Source organism: Chionomys nivalis, chromosome 18 (genome assembly GCF_950005125.1).
Source record: "Chionomys nivalis chromosome 18, mChiNiv1.1, whole genome shotgun sequence".
Classification (NCBI taxonomy): domain Eukaryota; kingdom Metazoa; phylum Chordata; class Mammalia; order Rodentia; family Cricetidae; genus Chionomys; species Chionomys nivalis.
This window is the reverse complement of record NC_080103.1, coordinates 44,489,055-44,503,163: the sequence shown is the minus strand read 5'-3', so window position 1 is coordinate 44,503,163 and position 14,109 is coordinate 44,489,055. Positions and strand designations below refer to the sequence as shown.

General features: G+C 46.3%; 1 protein-coding gene across 3 annotated transcripts in view; it reads right to left on the bottom strand.

Moving 5' to 3' along the window:
- The window catches only part of Manba (mannosidase beta), a 110,873-nt gene that overhangs the window by 26,822 nt on the left and 69,942 nt on the right, over positions 1–14,109 (bottom strand). For 2 of the 3 annotated variants that reach the window (XR_009058555.1, XR_009058557.1), the window contains exon 17: positions 12,108–12,444. Coding sequence is in view for 1 of the 3 variants with exons in the window: in XM_057793145.1 (XP_057649128.1) it covers positions 12,220–12,444 (225 nt within the window). In the remaining 2 variants the exon portion in view is untranslated. Of the gene's footprint in view, positions 1–11,265; positions 12,445–14,109 lie in introns of those variants that run through there. The other variant, XM_057793145.1, reaches the window with a different exon arrangement.

The following is a 14,109-nucleotide window of genomic DNA, read 5'->3' as shown; positions in this document are numbered from 1 at the left end:
TTATTTTTAGTTGTTTCCAATTTTTTATTAACTAAAAATTTTTAATTATTTTACATCTCAACCACAGCTTTCCTCCCCCTTCTCCCATTTCCTCCCCTCCCCTCCTCTCTGTCACCCCTTCCTAATCCACACCTCCTCCACCTCTGTTCAGAAAGGGGCAGGTCTCCCATGGGTGCCAACACAGCATGGCATGTCAAGTTGAGGTAGGACTAAGCACCTCCCCTCATATTAAGGCTAGGCAATGCAACCCAGTAGGAGAACTAGGTTCCTGAAAGCCAACTAAAGCATTAGGGACAGGTCCCAATCCCACTGCAAGGAGCCCCACAAGTAGATCAAGTCACATGACCATCACACATATGCAGAGGGACTAGGCTGGTACCATGTGGGCTCCCTAGCCATTGGCCCATAGTCTGTGAGCTCCATGAGCAGACCAGATGTTTCTAGGGTCCTCTTGTGATGACTCTGGACTCCCCCTACTCCCCCACCCCCACTCAATCCTTCCTCCCTCTCCTCAACAGAATTCCTTGGGCTCAGTCCAGTGCTTGACTGGATCTCTGCATCTGTTTCCATCAGTTACTGGATGAAGGATCTCTCATGACAATGGGGTTGTCACCAATCTGACAACAGGAGATGGTCAATTCAGGTTACCTAGCCACTACTGCTAGGAGTCTTAGCTGGGGTCTTCCTTACAGAACTGCCTCCCCCTCAAGTTATATCTTTCATTATTCTCCCCTGCCATCTATCCCTCAACCTGATCCTTCATGTTCCCATCCCCGCCTGCCCCCAGTTTACCCAGGAGATCTCTTCTGTTTCCCCTTCCCAGGGAAATGCATGTGTCCTCCTTTGGGCCCTCCTTGATATCTAGTCTAAAAGATGACTATTTAATAAACCGATATCCCAAGTGGCTTAATCACCAATTAGTCTGAGTCCTTCTCTATCAAAATTTCCAGATGTATGAAATTTTAAACAGTAAGAATATTAGACACAGTACCAATCATGGATAAATAATCTTGAAGTCAAAAAGCCCTTTAAGGAAGACTGCATTCTGGAGTATAAAAACAGACTGGGTTCTCCATCTTAGAAGTGTATCATGAATAAATGGAACCTTGTTAAAAAGAAAATTCTTTAAATATTAAGGGAAAGCTTAAAAAAAATTCTATGTTCTATTATTTCTCTGCCCTGGCACGCCCTTGTTATTCTGAGTTTTGAAAACTATAAAATGAAAAGGTGATTTTCTGGTGTTCCTTAATACTTCTTGGAACAACTTCAGCCAGGTCCTCTCTATGGCTGTTAGTGGCTGTGCCTTGCAACATGGTGTTAACACCCACCCTACTGAGAGAGGAGAGAGAGAGAGAGAGAGAGAGAGAGACCATCTCTTGCTGAGTCTAGGCCACCTGCGGCAGGCCAGAAAAGATGCAGAGTGACTTCCAAACTTAGATCCTAACTTCTGCCAACCCTCCTGGGCATTCTCCTGGAACTCAGTTACCACGTTCACAGGGAGTCGAGCAGACACGTGGAGAAGCCCAGCTCCGGTGGTCAGCCAACAGCCTTAACCAAGATCCTAGCCAACGCCAGCCAAGCCAACCTGCCAGCTGCCGGTGACCTCACCTGGCCTTTGGGCTGCCTCAGCAGATGTGGCCCATAATAGAGACAGGCTGTTTTGCTGTTCTGCTCAAATGACAGATTTGAAAGCAAATAAAATGTTAGTGAGGGTTTTAAGCCCTGGGTGTAGAATGGATGTCACCATTTCCCAGGTTTCTGATGAGACGTGAGACAGTTCCCCTGCCAGAAGTTCCGCGTCAAAACATATTGACTTAAGACAGGCAATGGTTGTGCGCTCCTTTAATCCAAGCACTCAGCAGCAGAGGAAGGCAGATCTCTGAGTTGGAGACCAGCCTGGTAAGCAAAGCGAATCCCATGCAGCCAGGGCTACACAGAGAAACCCTGTCTCAAAAAGCAAAAGTAAATAAGAAGATACTAACGTGAGGTACGCCAACCAGACTACCCACGGGCCAATATAGAAAATAGCATTTCTACTCTTCAATAAGCAATCTAGGTTCTCCTTTGTTCCAGAAACTTCCCCTTCTTAGACTGGTCTCTATGCTAGTCCACAGGAAGGCAGCAACACTGCCTGCCTCTCTAAGGAAAGAGAGTCCACCTTTGTACCAGCAGATGGGGGCAAACAGCAGAGGCAGTGCAGGTAGCCAGGTGGGAAGCTACAATGGGCCAGAAATAAGCTTGCCCTGAGAGCTGTCTCCCAGCAGGACACCACTCGAAAATAGCTTCCTCAGAACTTCAGTCATCTTTTGAGGTTTCTGTACCCTGCAGGCACAACCCAGACCTTTCCAGGCTCCGCAGCCTTTCGTCTTCAGCGGAAGGAAGCCCTGCTGCTGTTCATTTACCCACCAGGGTCCCCTGCGGTAGCTCTCTGCAACACAGACAGAGTCAGACCCAAAGCCTGCCAAGTCTTAGCAGAGAAAAGTGAAGGGGGAGGAGCCACACCAGCCCCTTTCAATGAAGGATCACTAATAATTCTCCAGCCGGCGATGAGTGGGTATTCATCCCCAGTTTCCAATACAGAAACAAAGCCCAATTTGGGCCCATCCCAGATTCAAATTCCGGTCGGACCAACTCCAAAGGCTATCTTTGTGGATGTCTGAAGTCTTTGATGAAAAACTAGCTTGTTTTTATAAAAATGTGTGCAACTCTGTGCAAAGATGGAGCCCTGATGGATCAACCCATGTGCAACGTGAGCCAAGAATATCACTACAAAGACATATTGCTTGCTTAAAACGATTACCAACAAGCTAAGATGCGCACACATGAATTAGTCATGGGCTAGAGGTTGCTGTGCCTTTCTTCTTCCTATTTTGTGCTTTCCAGGAAATTTTTCTTTCTGACTTATACTTCCCCTGGTAATGGATGTGAGGAGACACGGGAGTCAAAACAGGGTGAAACCAAATATATATATTTCTTTCACTATCACAGAACTTATATATATATATACATATATATGTGTGTATATATAACTTATATATATATACATATGTATATATATATATATGTTTATTTCTTTCACTATCACAGAACTTAGGGCTGGGAGATATCTTGAAGGTTACCTATTCAGATGCTGGGGTGTAGCCGAGTTTAGAGCTGTGTGAAAGATCTCAGGCTAGCAAACTGGCAGACCTTATATACTGATTTCTTCAGGAAGCTATGGCCCATTGGGATCCCGGCCAAAGGAGAGGGGCAAGTTGGTCAGTCAATCACGCGCTTTCTGCAGACAATTGGCAAGACCTTGACGGCCACAGGAGAGAAGCAGTGACTGCATCTTGGAGAGTCTGTTTATTCTCTCCAGGCCAGAAGCCTAGCAGACAAAGCAGGAGTCCCTTCTCCAGGTTCCATCAGTACCCGGAAGCAGAGTTGGGGCTGGAAAAACAAAACCTGAAATAGCAAGAAACACCTCCCACTGGGAAAGGCTAGACCTTGATGTTGGATACTAAGTCCCAAGATTGTTAGGTCTGTACTACGGGGAAAGAGACATTTTTTTGCATTTCGAAGCTGTTTTGTATAGCCAGGCTTGTGGTTCATGTCTGTATTCCCAATGTTCAGGAGGCTGAGACAGGAGGATTACTATCTGTTTGAGGCCAACCTAGACTGTATCGTGATACCCTGTCTCCAAAGCAAACGACAATGATGATTTTGAAGTTCACCTTCCCTTTCCCCAAAGCAACAGTGTACGACCTAAGGGACAGTATAACTCAAAGATTTGAAGGGGACACTTCCATAGCATGAGGGACTTTGTCCTGCAGGACACCTGTTTATCTCCTGACCAAATGTGCATATTCCTTATGCATTTGAAATCAATTTCTTTCTGTGATTTGGAAACAACTTTCTTTAAAAAAAAAAAAAAAAAAAAACTAAGGAAAGATCTTTACATGTGAGTGCTTCCACTCAAAAAAATTTTCCAAATATTTATTTCTGCAACACTCTAAGGTAAATGGAGGGGTTACTCTTCGCGCCATGGCCCACAGTATATACGTGCCTGTCTGTGAAGAGAGAGAAGAGCTGGACCAACACTCAGTCTTCAGCCTGCGCTGTTTGGTTCTCAGCTTCACTCTTTAGCCTTGAAGGACAAATCAATCACATTGTTGTACCAGAAGGAGCTGCCTGCCAGTCAGGGGCATTGAAGGAATACTTACAGCTGGCCAAACAGCTGGAAGACAGCAATCCACCAAACTAACTCAGCTAAGAACACTAAAATCAGAGAGAACTCCCAGGACAGGACAGAAAGGCCTCGAGAGTGCTTTGCTGGGCCAAGTGAGGATGGAGCACCTTTAACCCCAGCACTCGGAAGGCAGAGGTGGGTGAGAGTCTCTGTGAGCTCAAGGCCAGCCTGGTCTACAAGGTGAGTTCCAGGACAGCCAGGGCTACACAGAGAAACCCTGTCTCAAGAAAGAGAAAAAAAGAGAGAGGGAGGGAGGGAGGGAGGGAGGGAGGGAGGGAGGGAGGGAGGGAGGGAGGGAGGGAAAAGAAAACAACAACAAAAATGTGCTTGCAGGTCTTTTTTTCCTTCACCCATTCTCCTTCCAGTCCCTTTCCTCTGGCTTGGGAGCCCCCAGGTGCTTGTTTCTCAACACAGTCTGGCCTTGCTTGCTTCCTGGGGTACATCCCCTTCCCTGAACAAGTAACTTGCCCTCCAAAACCCACCCATACTCCACCCATGCTCCACCCACACAAATACAGAATTCTGCCTCCCAACAGAAACACAGGCAGACACAGAGAGGCCAAAAAGACGAGACAGGACACGTCTGTGAGACAGGACACATCTGTAAAGTACTGCAGCCTCCCAGTCAGGTCTTGACACCAAAGCTAGTAATGGCCCTTTCTACAGCCCCTGCACCTCGCCATCCATCACTGCCTGGGGCACAGTAGCACCACCGTCTCCTCAGGAGTGAGAACAATGTGGGCTCACAAAGTATTTGTGTGAACCCCTCAGACCTCTGCAGGCAGAAGCATCTATACAAGCCCTCCCAGTTGACCCCTTGAAGGTCACAGTCATCATTTGGCTCTGCCTTCTCACGCCATCCAGCCAAAGCCTGTCGTGATTGGGGAGGCAGCATAATGGCCTCAGCATGCGGGCCAGCCGCCTTCCTGGCTCTGAAGGGCACAGAGTCTCCTGAAGGCTGCAGAGATTGGAACTGGGATGCCCATCCCTTTCCAGAGGCCGGGTCGCACGCTGCCTGCCATGCAGCAGCTGATGGCCACAGCCTTGCTTCTTTCTTTTGTAGCTCCTCTAACTTCTCCCTCGTCTATTCCAGAGGTTTAGTGTCAAGTTTCTATAGAGTTACAGTAATTAAATTTCAATGAGAAGTTACTCAGGGCTGGCGTGCACACGTCTGGCAGCCTGAGTTGGATCGCCAGAAGCCATGGGAAGGTCGAAGGTGAGACTGATTCCACAAAGCTTTCCTCAGATTTCCAAACACACTACAACACACACAAACAAACACACACATGCAAAACCACAATCTCTCTCTCTCTCTCTCTCTCTCTCTCTCTCTCTCTCTCTCTCTCATCACTCTGCAGCTACTTTTTGCCAGGGTAGCGGGATGGATAGAAATGAAGTTGAACGAAAAGCAGAGCAGGAAGCGGCTCCTGGAAGGGAACCTGGTGACCCAGCCCTGCTGTTGTTGGTCTCTGTCTACCAGGAGCCTGGGAAGCCAGAGCTCAGCTAAAAGAGCTGTAGCCCCCCCTTACTTCTTCCTCCCCAACCCCCTCCTTCTCCCCCATCCCTTCCTTCTTTCCCCTTCTCGTTCTTCCTTTCTCTATCACATTCTTTCTTCCTTTCTCTCCTTCCCTCTTCCTGTCTCTCATTCTCTCTCTCTCCTCCCTCGCTTTCTCTTTCACTCTTTCCCTTCCTATCAGCTGCCTTCTCCCCGCCCCCTTCTTTCACTCAACTTCCTCCCAACAGTCGCCCTCACACGCTCTCCAGCGTAGTGGCAGTCAGCTCCCACAGGTTCTTCCTCACCCTCCCCTCCTATCTTAGAGTAACAGGGGCAGGAACCCCCCCCTACACACACACACACACAAGCTTGCTGAAAAGCCAGGTTTGGCCAGGCATTGGCCAGCTGCCTCCCAGCAGCCTCGTTTCCTGTGCAAAGGAGATAAGTAGACTCTGTGGCAGCTGCAGAGCCCTGCACAGTCACCCAGCAGGGGCCCCGCCTCTCGCAGCTCTTGTTTTTGTTTTGATAAAACTGGACCAAGCCATACCGAAAAAGGAGGAGGGTAGATTTGAAATATAGTCATCTTTCTGCTTCTTCAAATTAGGTCCTAGAGCCTGGGACCATCCACACCCCCAACCCATAGTGTTAAAGCTTTTAATATTTCTTGCACTTTGGTCAAGAGACTCCTTAGGCCTGATGGCTCCCACGATCTTTTTTGGAACGGTAACCATAAGGCAGAATTTACCGTGAGCTTATCCCTGCCGGCACTGGACAGACTGATCCCATTTAATTCACGGTGATTCTATAAAATACTTGTTATTATTGACCACGTCTACAAGAGAAGGAAATGAAAGCTTGGATGTTCTGTGACTGATTCAAGATTAACACGTGGTGGAATTAAACAAACTTGCATCCAGGCACCGGGAATGGGTGAGCCAGCATCCCAGGGTTGAGCGGAAGTCCACATGCCCACACTACCCTCTCCAAAGCCTATGTGTGGGACCTCAAAGCCTAGGTAATTTTGTGGAGGTGATTTTGATTGATTATAAGATGAGATTGCCTGACTATGAGCGAATTCAACGATTACAGGCTTTGCGTTTTTTTTCTAGAGACACGTAAAACCATTATTTGGCATGGAAATCTCCCTTATTAAATGTTAATAGGTCATTCAAATTTCTAGAGCACTTTTGGACCCCCCTCTGCCAGCCAAATGGGCTCTGTGACTTTATCCAAACTTCCTATAAGTGCATCTTCAGGACAGGCAGTCAGGGTAGGATAATGGGGTGCTTGCTGCTCCTCTCCACTCGTTCTCCCTGAGTGTCGGGGCACTGTTCCCAGCTACAGATCTGGCCCAGATGCAAATATACCCACCTCCCTAGACCTGTCCTGCTGCCTCCATATGGAGGCAATACGCATAATAGCTCACATTTGCTGCATTTGTGCTACCGTTATCTACCCATCATCTCATTTCGTTCTCACAATTGACGTATGAAGAGGGTTAAGTCATACATATCTATTCTATATATAAAGCAAAGGCAGAGAAGGGCTGGGAAGATGGCTCAGCTGGTAAAGCGCCAGCTGCTGAAGCATGAGCATCTGCATTTGGCCCTCCGCCATCCCACAAAAGCAAAGGGTGGTGGTACACACCTTTAACCTCAGAGCAGGAAGAGCAGAGGCAGGCAGATCTGAGAGCTCATTGGCCAGCCAGCTTTGCTGAATCAGTGACCTGCAGGTAGAGGGCTGGAGAGATGGCTGAGAGGTTAAGATCACTGACTGTTCTTCCAAAGGTCCTGAGTTCAATTCCTAGCAACCACATGGTGGCTCACAACTATCTGTAATGAGAGCTGATGCCCTCTTCTGGTCTGCAGGTGTACGTGCAGGCAGAATACTGTATAGATAATAAATAATAAAAAGAACATTTTTTAAAAAAAATAAGGTAGAGAAAAGTCAAGGAAGACATCCAGCATTGACCTTTGGCCTCCACACACCTGCATGGTAACAAACATATACATATACCACACACAAAAAAATATAGAAATTAAGGCACAAAAGGACACAAAACGTGCTAGTATTGGCCCAGTATTCAAACTTAGGTACCAAGTACGCCTAATGTCAAAGCTCATTCCTTTAATTGTATCAATTAGGATAATTGTAGTTGTCAAATCAGAAGACTTGACTGCAAGTAGATTAAACAAATGAGAACTTTTGGTACGCTAAGACCCGAGTTCAGGGGTGGAGGGCTAATTTAGCAGCTCTACACCATTGCTGTCCCTGTCAATATTGTTTCATCAACAGTTCTTAGGTGTCAAATTCTCAAATAGCTGCTTCTCAGTTACACCCAGGAGCGAGTTCCACTTCCAGTATCTCTCTGTAAAAAGATATTTTATATGTATGAGTGTTTCACCTGCCAGTATGACTGAACCACCTGCATGCCTAGTGCCCAAGGTCAGAAGAGGGTGTCTGATCCTTGGCAGTTACCATGACAGATGACTTTGAGTCATCTCATGGGTGCTGGGAAGCAAAACCCAGGTCTTCTGGAAGAGCAGCACGTGCTCTCAAGCAATGGAGCCATCTCTCCAGCCCGTCCAGTATCTCTCTTACTAGACAAGGAAACTCCTATCATACCAACCTATGTCACATGCTTGACCAAACACCATCCACTGACAAAATGGAATAGCTTTGCTATAACAAAGTATGATTCACTCCCCGGAGCTAGACACAGCCTCCTCCACAGAGCAGACTGTCTGGCTCTTGGCTGGCCAGTCAGTAATAACTGCTCCAACCCCTAGGAATGTATGCAGTGTCTCTCAGCACCCAATCAGTTTTGCCAAGGCCATGATAAGCAATGATAACAGAATAACAAGAGGGTGCTTCCCAATATGTCAGAAGCAAGAACGCATGCCAGTTTACAAACAGAAATGTCCCTGTTCCTGAGAGCTCTGGGTAACGTGTGCAGGATCACTCAGAATCTTGCTCACTGCACAGCAGGAGACGGCACAAGGGAGCATGCTAAACCTTGCTAAAGGGCTAAAGAATCCAACTACATTATTATTGCACCCTTTACAGCAGGACCTGGTGGCCCTTATCTACAAACACAAGGACAGATATTTCTCAAACATGAGACAACAACCCAATGGCATTATTTCTGCAAAGCCAATTATTGTTTGGCTCCTGTGCAAGGTCTCAAAGACGTCTTGGTAGGTTAGTCAACCCTCTGTTTTTACAGCAGAGCCTGGCCCAGCTGTTATTCCTTATGCATTAATTACAAAGAAAGACTTTAGAGACCAATTTGAATTGTTTTCATTTCTATCGTGAGTTTTCCAAAAGCAGTTTTCCTAAATAGCTGATTAAGATGACCTTCCTGAAAGATTTTGAGTATGGGACTCAAGGGGGACACTGAGGCAGATTATCCTTTTGGGTAAGAAAGTTATTAGAATATTGATTAATTTACCCCTTGCCCCTTGCTGCCTGTGATAGCCAAGGGAGCCAGCCCCACCCCTCACCAGCTGCAGCAATCAGTAAAACAGGCCCCACACTCGCCTGGGTAGCACAGTGGAGCTGACCCTGTTGGTGAAGGTGTGAGTGAGCTGTTCCTGAGGGTGTGAGAGTGGGAGAGCTGGCCACACCCCTCATCTGCCAAGTGGTGGAGTGGTGAGGACCAGGGACAATGCCTCCCCATTGCCCTGTCTCCTGTGGTGGGCCAGGGAACTGGCTCCTCCCCCTCACCAGCTGCAGCACTTGGGAAAGTGGATCCTGCCCTTCACCTGGGCAGCATAGCAGAGTTGAACAGGGGTATGTGGGGTTGGAGTGGGGGGGGTAGGGGAGTCAACTGTCCTGTTTCAGATCTTTATCACTTTAAGAATTTGGAGAACATCCCTTTGTTCCTCCGGGTCACCTTCATTCCAATACAGAAGATCATACTGCCTGATTTGTAAGTGACTTCCCTGGTGTAACAACATCTCACAATAAAAAGTCCAGCAGGAAGGCAGAGAGAAAAGGAACCACAGTGAAAGCAAAGGAGAAAGTTACTACTTTATAGTTCTCTGTCTGGAGATGGGAGGAGCCACCCCTGAGCAGGCTGACCTGGCCATGCACTCTCCCTGGAATGGACTTGACAAGGTTGGATCAGCGAGACCTGGCCCTGCTCTTTTCTGCCTTTGTCTACTGTTTCCATGAAGACCAAGGACAGCAAGCAAACTCAGAAACCCAAACCCAAGAGTGAGCATATCAGACTCCACTACAGCAACTGTGGCAAAAAACACCTGTCCAAGCCATGCCCAGGCTGTCTGGAAGAACAGCTGGCTACTGCCATCCCCTAACAGCGTCCATACTGTGTTCAGACAAAGAGAACTGAAGTTACTGCCCACAGTCCTTCAGTTAAAAAGCCTCGGAATGTGGATTTGAGCATGAGAAGTGTGGCTAGCAGTCCTGCTGTCTCTGCAGCCACAGCTTTGAGTGAAATTGATTCACTTATTGTGCAAAAATAAAACAGGAGGGACTAGTGATCCCATTTTACCACAAGAATAGAGAATACAGAAGTTATGTCATTTCATTCAGATTGCAGAATTCATCTGGGTATCAACCCAATGTAAATATTACAAAGTGTGGCCAACATGGTGACACGATGCTATCGTCTGCAAAATTCACACTAGAGAATCATGCAATAAGTTCCCCCCAAAAAGCCTCATAATTTTAAAAAATAAGTGCATGTATATGCGTGCATGAATGTTTGGTCATGCATGCTATATGCGTGCAGATGCCTATGGAGACCAGAAGAGGGTATCAGATCCCTTTGACCTGAAGGTACAGTTGAGCAAGGTCTAGCAAGAGTGCTGGGAACTTAACTCTGGTCCTCTGGAAGAGCAGCAAGGTCTCTTAACTTTCAAGCCATCTTTCTAGTCCTGGTTATTATTGGCAGAGGAAACAGGAGCTCTCGAGTCCCCTGGGGTGACACACTTCACCTTTGGTAGGTAGCATTTCCCAGTGCTATTGCCTCAGAACCTCCACATTTGGTGCCACACATTTAAAATTAAGCCATTTTATACTTGTTCTCCTACGGGACGCAGACTGGATATGGCTGCTAATCAGTCTATCAACTTCCAAGCCCACTTCACAGGCTTCTCACAAGGAACCCCCCCGCCCCCCAGTTACGGAAGAGTAAGGGTCTCTGCTGCCCTCAGCAAGGGGCAATCCCAGAGCAGCGTGTGTGTGTGTGTGTGTGTGTGTGTGAGAGAGAGAGAGAGAGAGAGAGAGAGAGAGAGAGAGAGAGAGAGAGAGAGAGAGAAAAGGATTGAAGAACCTATAGTATTGTAGTATTTACCTTCTTTTTAGGGTTTCCTGATCTACTGTTCCTTGATTTTAAAAACAAAACCATTACTTAATGAGTCTTAGATTTAAAGAGAAATATTCATCACCTGTCCATCCCACTAAGCAATTATGAACACTTCCTAGTAATCTGTTTATATTCCTCAAATTCTCTCATTTATCAAGCAGAAATGTTCAGTGCAACATTATACACAATGGTATGTTTATTAAATGGTGAAATAGAGCATGGACGAACAATCAAGTTGCCAATGCAATTTGTATAACCTGTGGCTTTGCATATAATTTTAAACATATAGAAAAACATAAAAGAGGTACAAAAAGTCCCCAAACCTATATCCAAATTAGCTGCTTATTAACCTTGTTTGCCAATTCCGCACCAGAGTCAATGAGTTTAAATGCAGCTCACCCTTTGGATTAGAAAGCGCATCAGAATCAGTGTTAAGACTAATGCTCACATGAAAGCTTAAGGCCAAGACGGGTGAAAAATTCCACAATGTAGCCAGGGCCAACCTGGAACTTGTGAGCCCCCCTGCCTCTGCCTCCAGAGCACTGGGACTACAGGGAGGTATGAGCACAGCCGGCCTACACTGATTTTTAAAGAAATATCACTCTTATGAGAAAAGGAATCCTATGTCGAAGATGGCAATCAAATGGCAACCATCGAGCCCCTCCACTGTCTACCAACAGCAACCAATATGGCTGCCATCACGCATTCTATTCTATAACATCTGAGCTTCCATTTCCTCTGGCAATAATAGCCACATACTTTGTCTTCAGGGAGTACCACTTTATACTCCTAATGAAAGCCCTACATTACTTTAGAACCTCCCCGTTTAGTTCCATGAATGCACACCGCCATGTCACAATCTTCCTAAAATATCATCAAGTTATATAACCCTTCTAGTTGTGCCTTAGCTATCGGACAAAGTTCTGAAACCACAATCCTGGGAGACTCAAGAACACCTGGGCATGACCTTGTCCAAGGGCATCACCTGGGTGATCAGACATCTTTAAAAACATCCGCTGTACAAACCAAAAGCATGGAGAGTTGGCACATACCAGCTAGCAGATATGCCGCGGCTTCTCCGCTTTACCCCAGGCTGTCTTTCTCTCCAGTCATGCTTTAGCGAGGCTTCATTCCCAGTGTCTGCTGAAATCCAGCCACATGGCTTCAGTAGGTATCTGTCAGGGAGGTCACAGTGAAAGCCTGCTGCAGCTCACTCTTGCTGGTGAGCTTCCAAGGATAAAACAGTACAGAGCGCATCTTCTCGATCATGAGGAAGCCGTTATCACTGAATCTCCCTGGGATGCTCCCTACATCCAACCAAACAAAGGGAGCGACGGCAGAAGTTCTCAGATCAAACACAAATAAATCACCCTTCTGAGAGATGGTGACCTGAAAAAATAAAAAAAGATAAAGGAAATAAAGGACGAGAAAGAACTGCAGCTTACATCTCTGTCTGACAGGCATTTATGTGGGCCTAATAAAAACCGCATTTCCCAACCCCTTGGTCTAACTTCAAAGTCATATATTTGTCTGTGCAGTTATGACACTTGACAATACCTGAAAAATGATTTCAGTCTGTGGAAAATTACCAAATTGTCTTCTCAAGCCAAGGAAATGCATTAATGCCAATTACTAAGGAAAATCTCTCTTGAGACGTTGAATGCTTTGTATCTCTATGAACCTTCATTAGAATATCACCAAGAAAGGGACACTTGGGATCTGGGTGGCTTAAGTGACTGTCAAGGGATTAAAAGAGCATAGCTGGCTGCAGAGCATAACCACAGAGCCTCTAGACTCAGGTATGAAGTTATGTCTCATGTCCCCAAATCATGGCACCTTCTCTTCCAGTGAAGCCCCCAATGCAGACATAGCTCACCCAGCCAGGCCAGGAGGCACCAGAGAAGCCTTGGCTACTACTGCTGTAAGGCCAAAGCTCCAGGGCCTTGCTCTCTCTGGTGCCTGCTTTAGAACAAAAGGTCACACTTCTGTGTGCTTTACAGCAGAGTTGGGATTTGAGCTTGAACTCTGGGTTCCCAGAGATACGCACACTCGGTACCCCAGACAGTAACTGATAAGCAACATCACTAGAACAAGTCACAAACCCTTCTGCTACTCTACCTAAATTAGCATGAAGTAAACCAAAGTTTAACTAGGCAAAAATTAAATAATTTTTTAAAAATTAAATCTTTTAGGTGTGTGTATATGCTTGTGATATGCACGTGTGTACATGCACACACACACAAGCACAATGAGGACACAGAGCAAGGTCAAGTAGCCTTCCACTCATTCACTTTATTTTTTGAGACAAGGTATAGGTGTGCCTTTCTGCCAGGACCGTCAACTCAACAATAATGACACAGAGACTTATTAATTATAAAAGCTCGGCCGATAGCTTAGACTTATTACTAACTAGCTCGTACAACTTAACGCATTTTTATCAATCTCCCTTCTGCCGCATGGTTTTATTTCTTTTACTCTACTGCCCATGCCACTTCTCCATCATCCTGTGTGCCTGAAAATCCTGCCTAGCTATTGGCCGTTCAACTTTTATTAAACCAATCAGAATAATACATCTTCACAGGGTACAAAACAGATTATTCCCAGCAGCAGGGTCTTTCCCTAAGCCTAGAGCTCTTCAATTCAGCTAGGCTGTCTGATGAGCAAGGCCCAGGAATCCTCTCTGTCTGCCTCCACAATTCTGGGATTTCAGGTACAGGCTGCCACAGTTAACTTTTTACTTGGCTTCTGGATGTTTGCTAGCACTTGGACAACTGAACTATCGCTCCAACAACAACAAACCAATTTGATTCAAATCCTAAGCTGATAGAGTGTGACTGTGTTCGTTTCCAGTTGCCTTTGCCATGGTTGTACATGGTGGGTCTTCTGTGACTGTGACAAAACACCACGCCCAATGTAACATACAGAACAGTGTAAAGATCCCACAGCAGAGCAGGGGCATGGTAGCAAGCAGCAAGGACAGCAGCAGGAACAGAACTGGAGGGCTCATATCTTAAACCACAAGCACAAAGCATGGAGAACAAACTAGAAATGGCT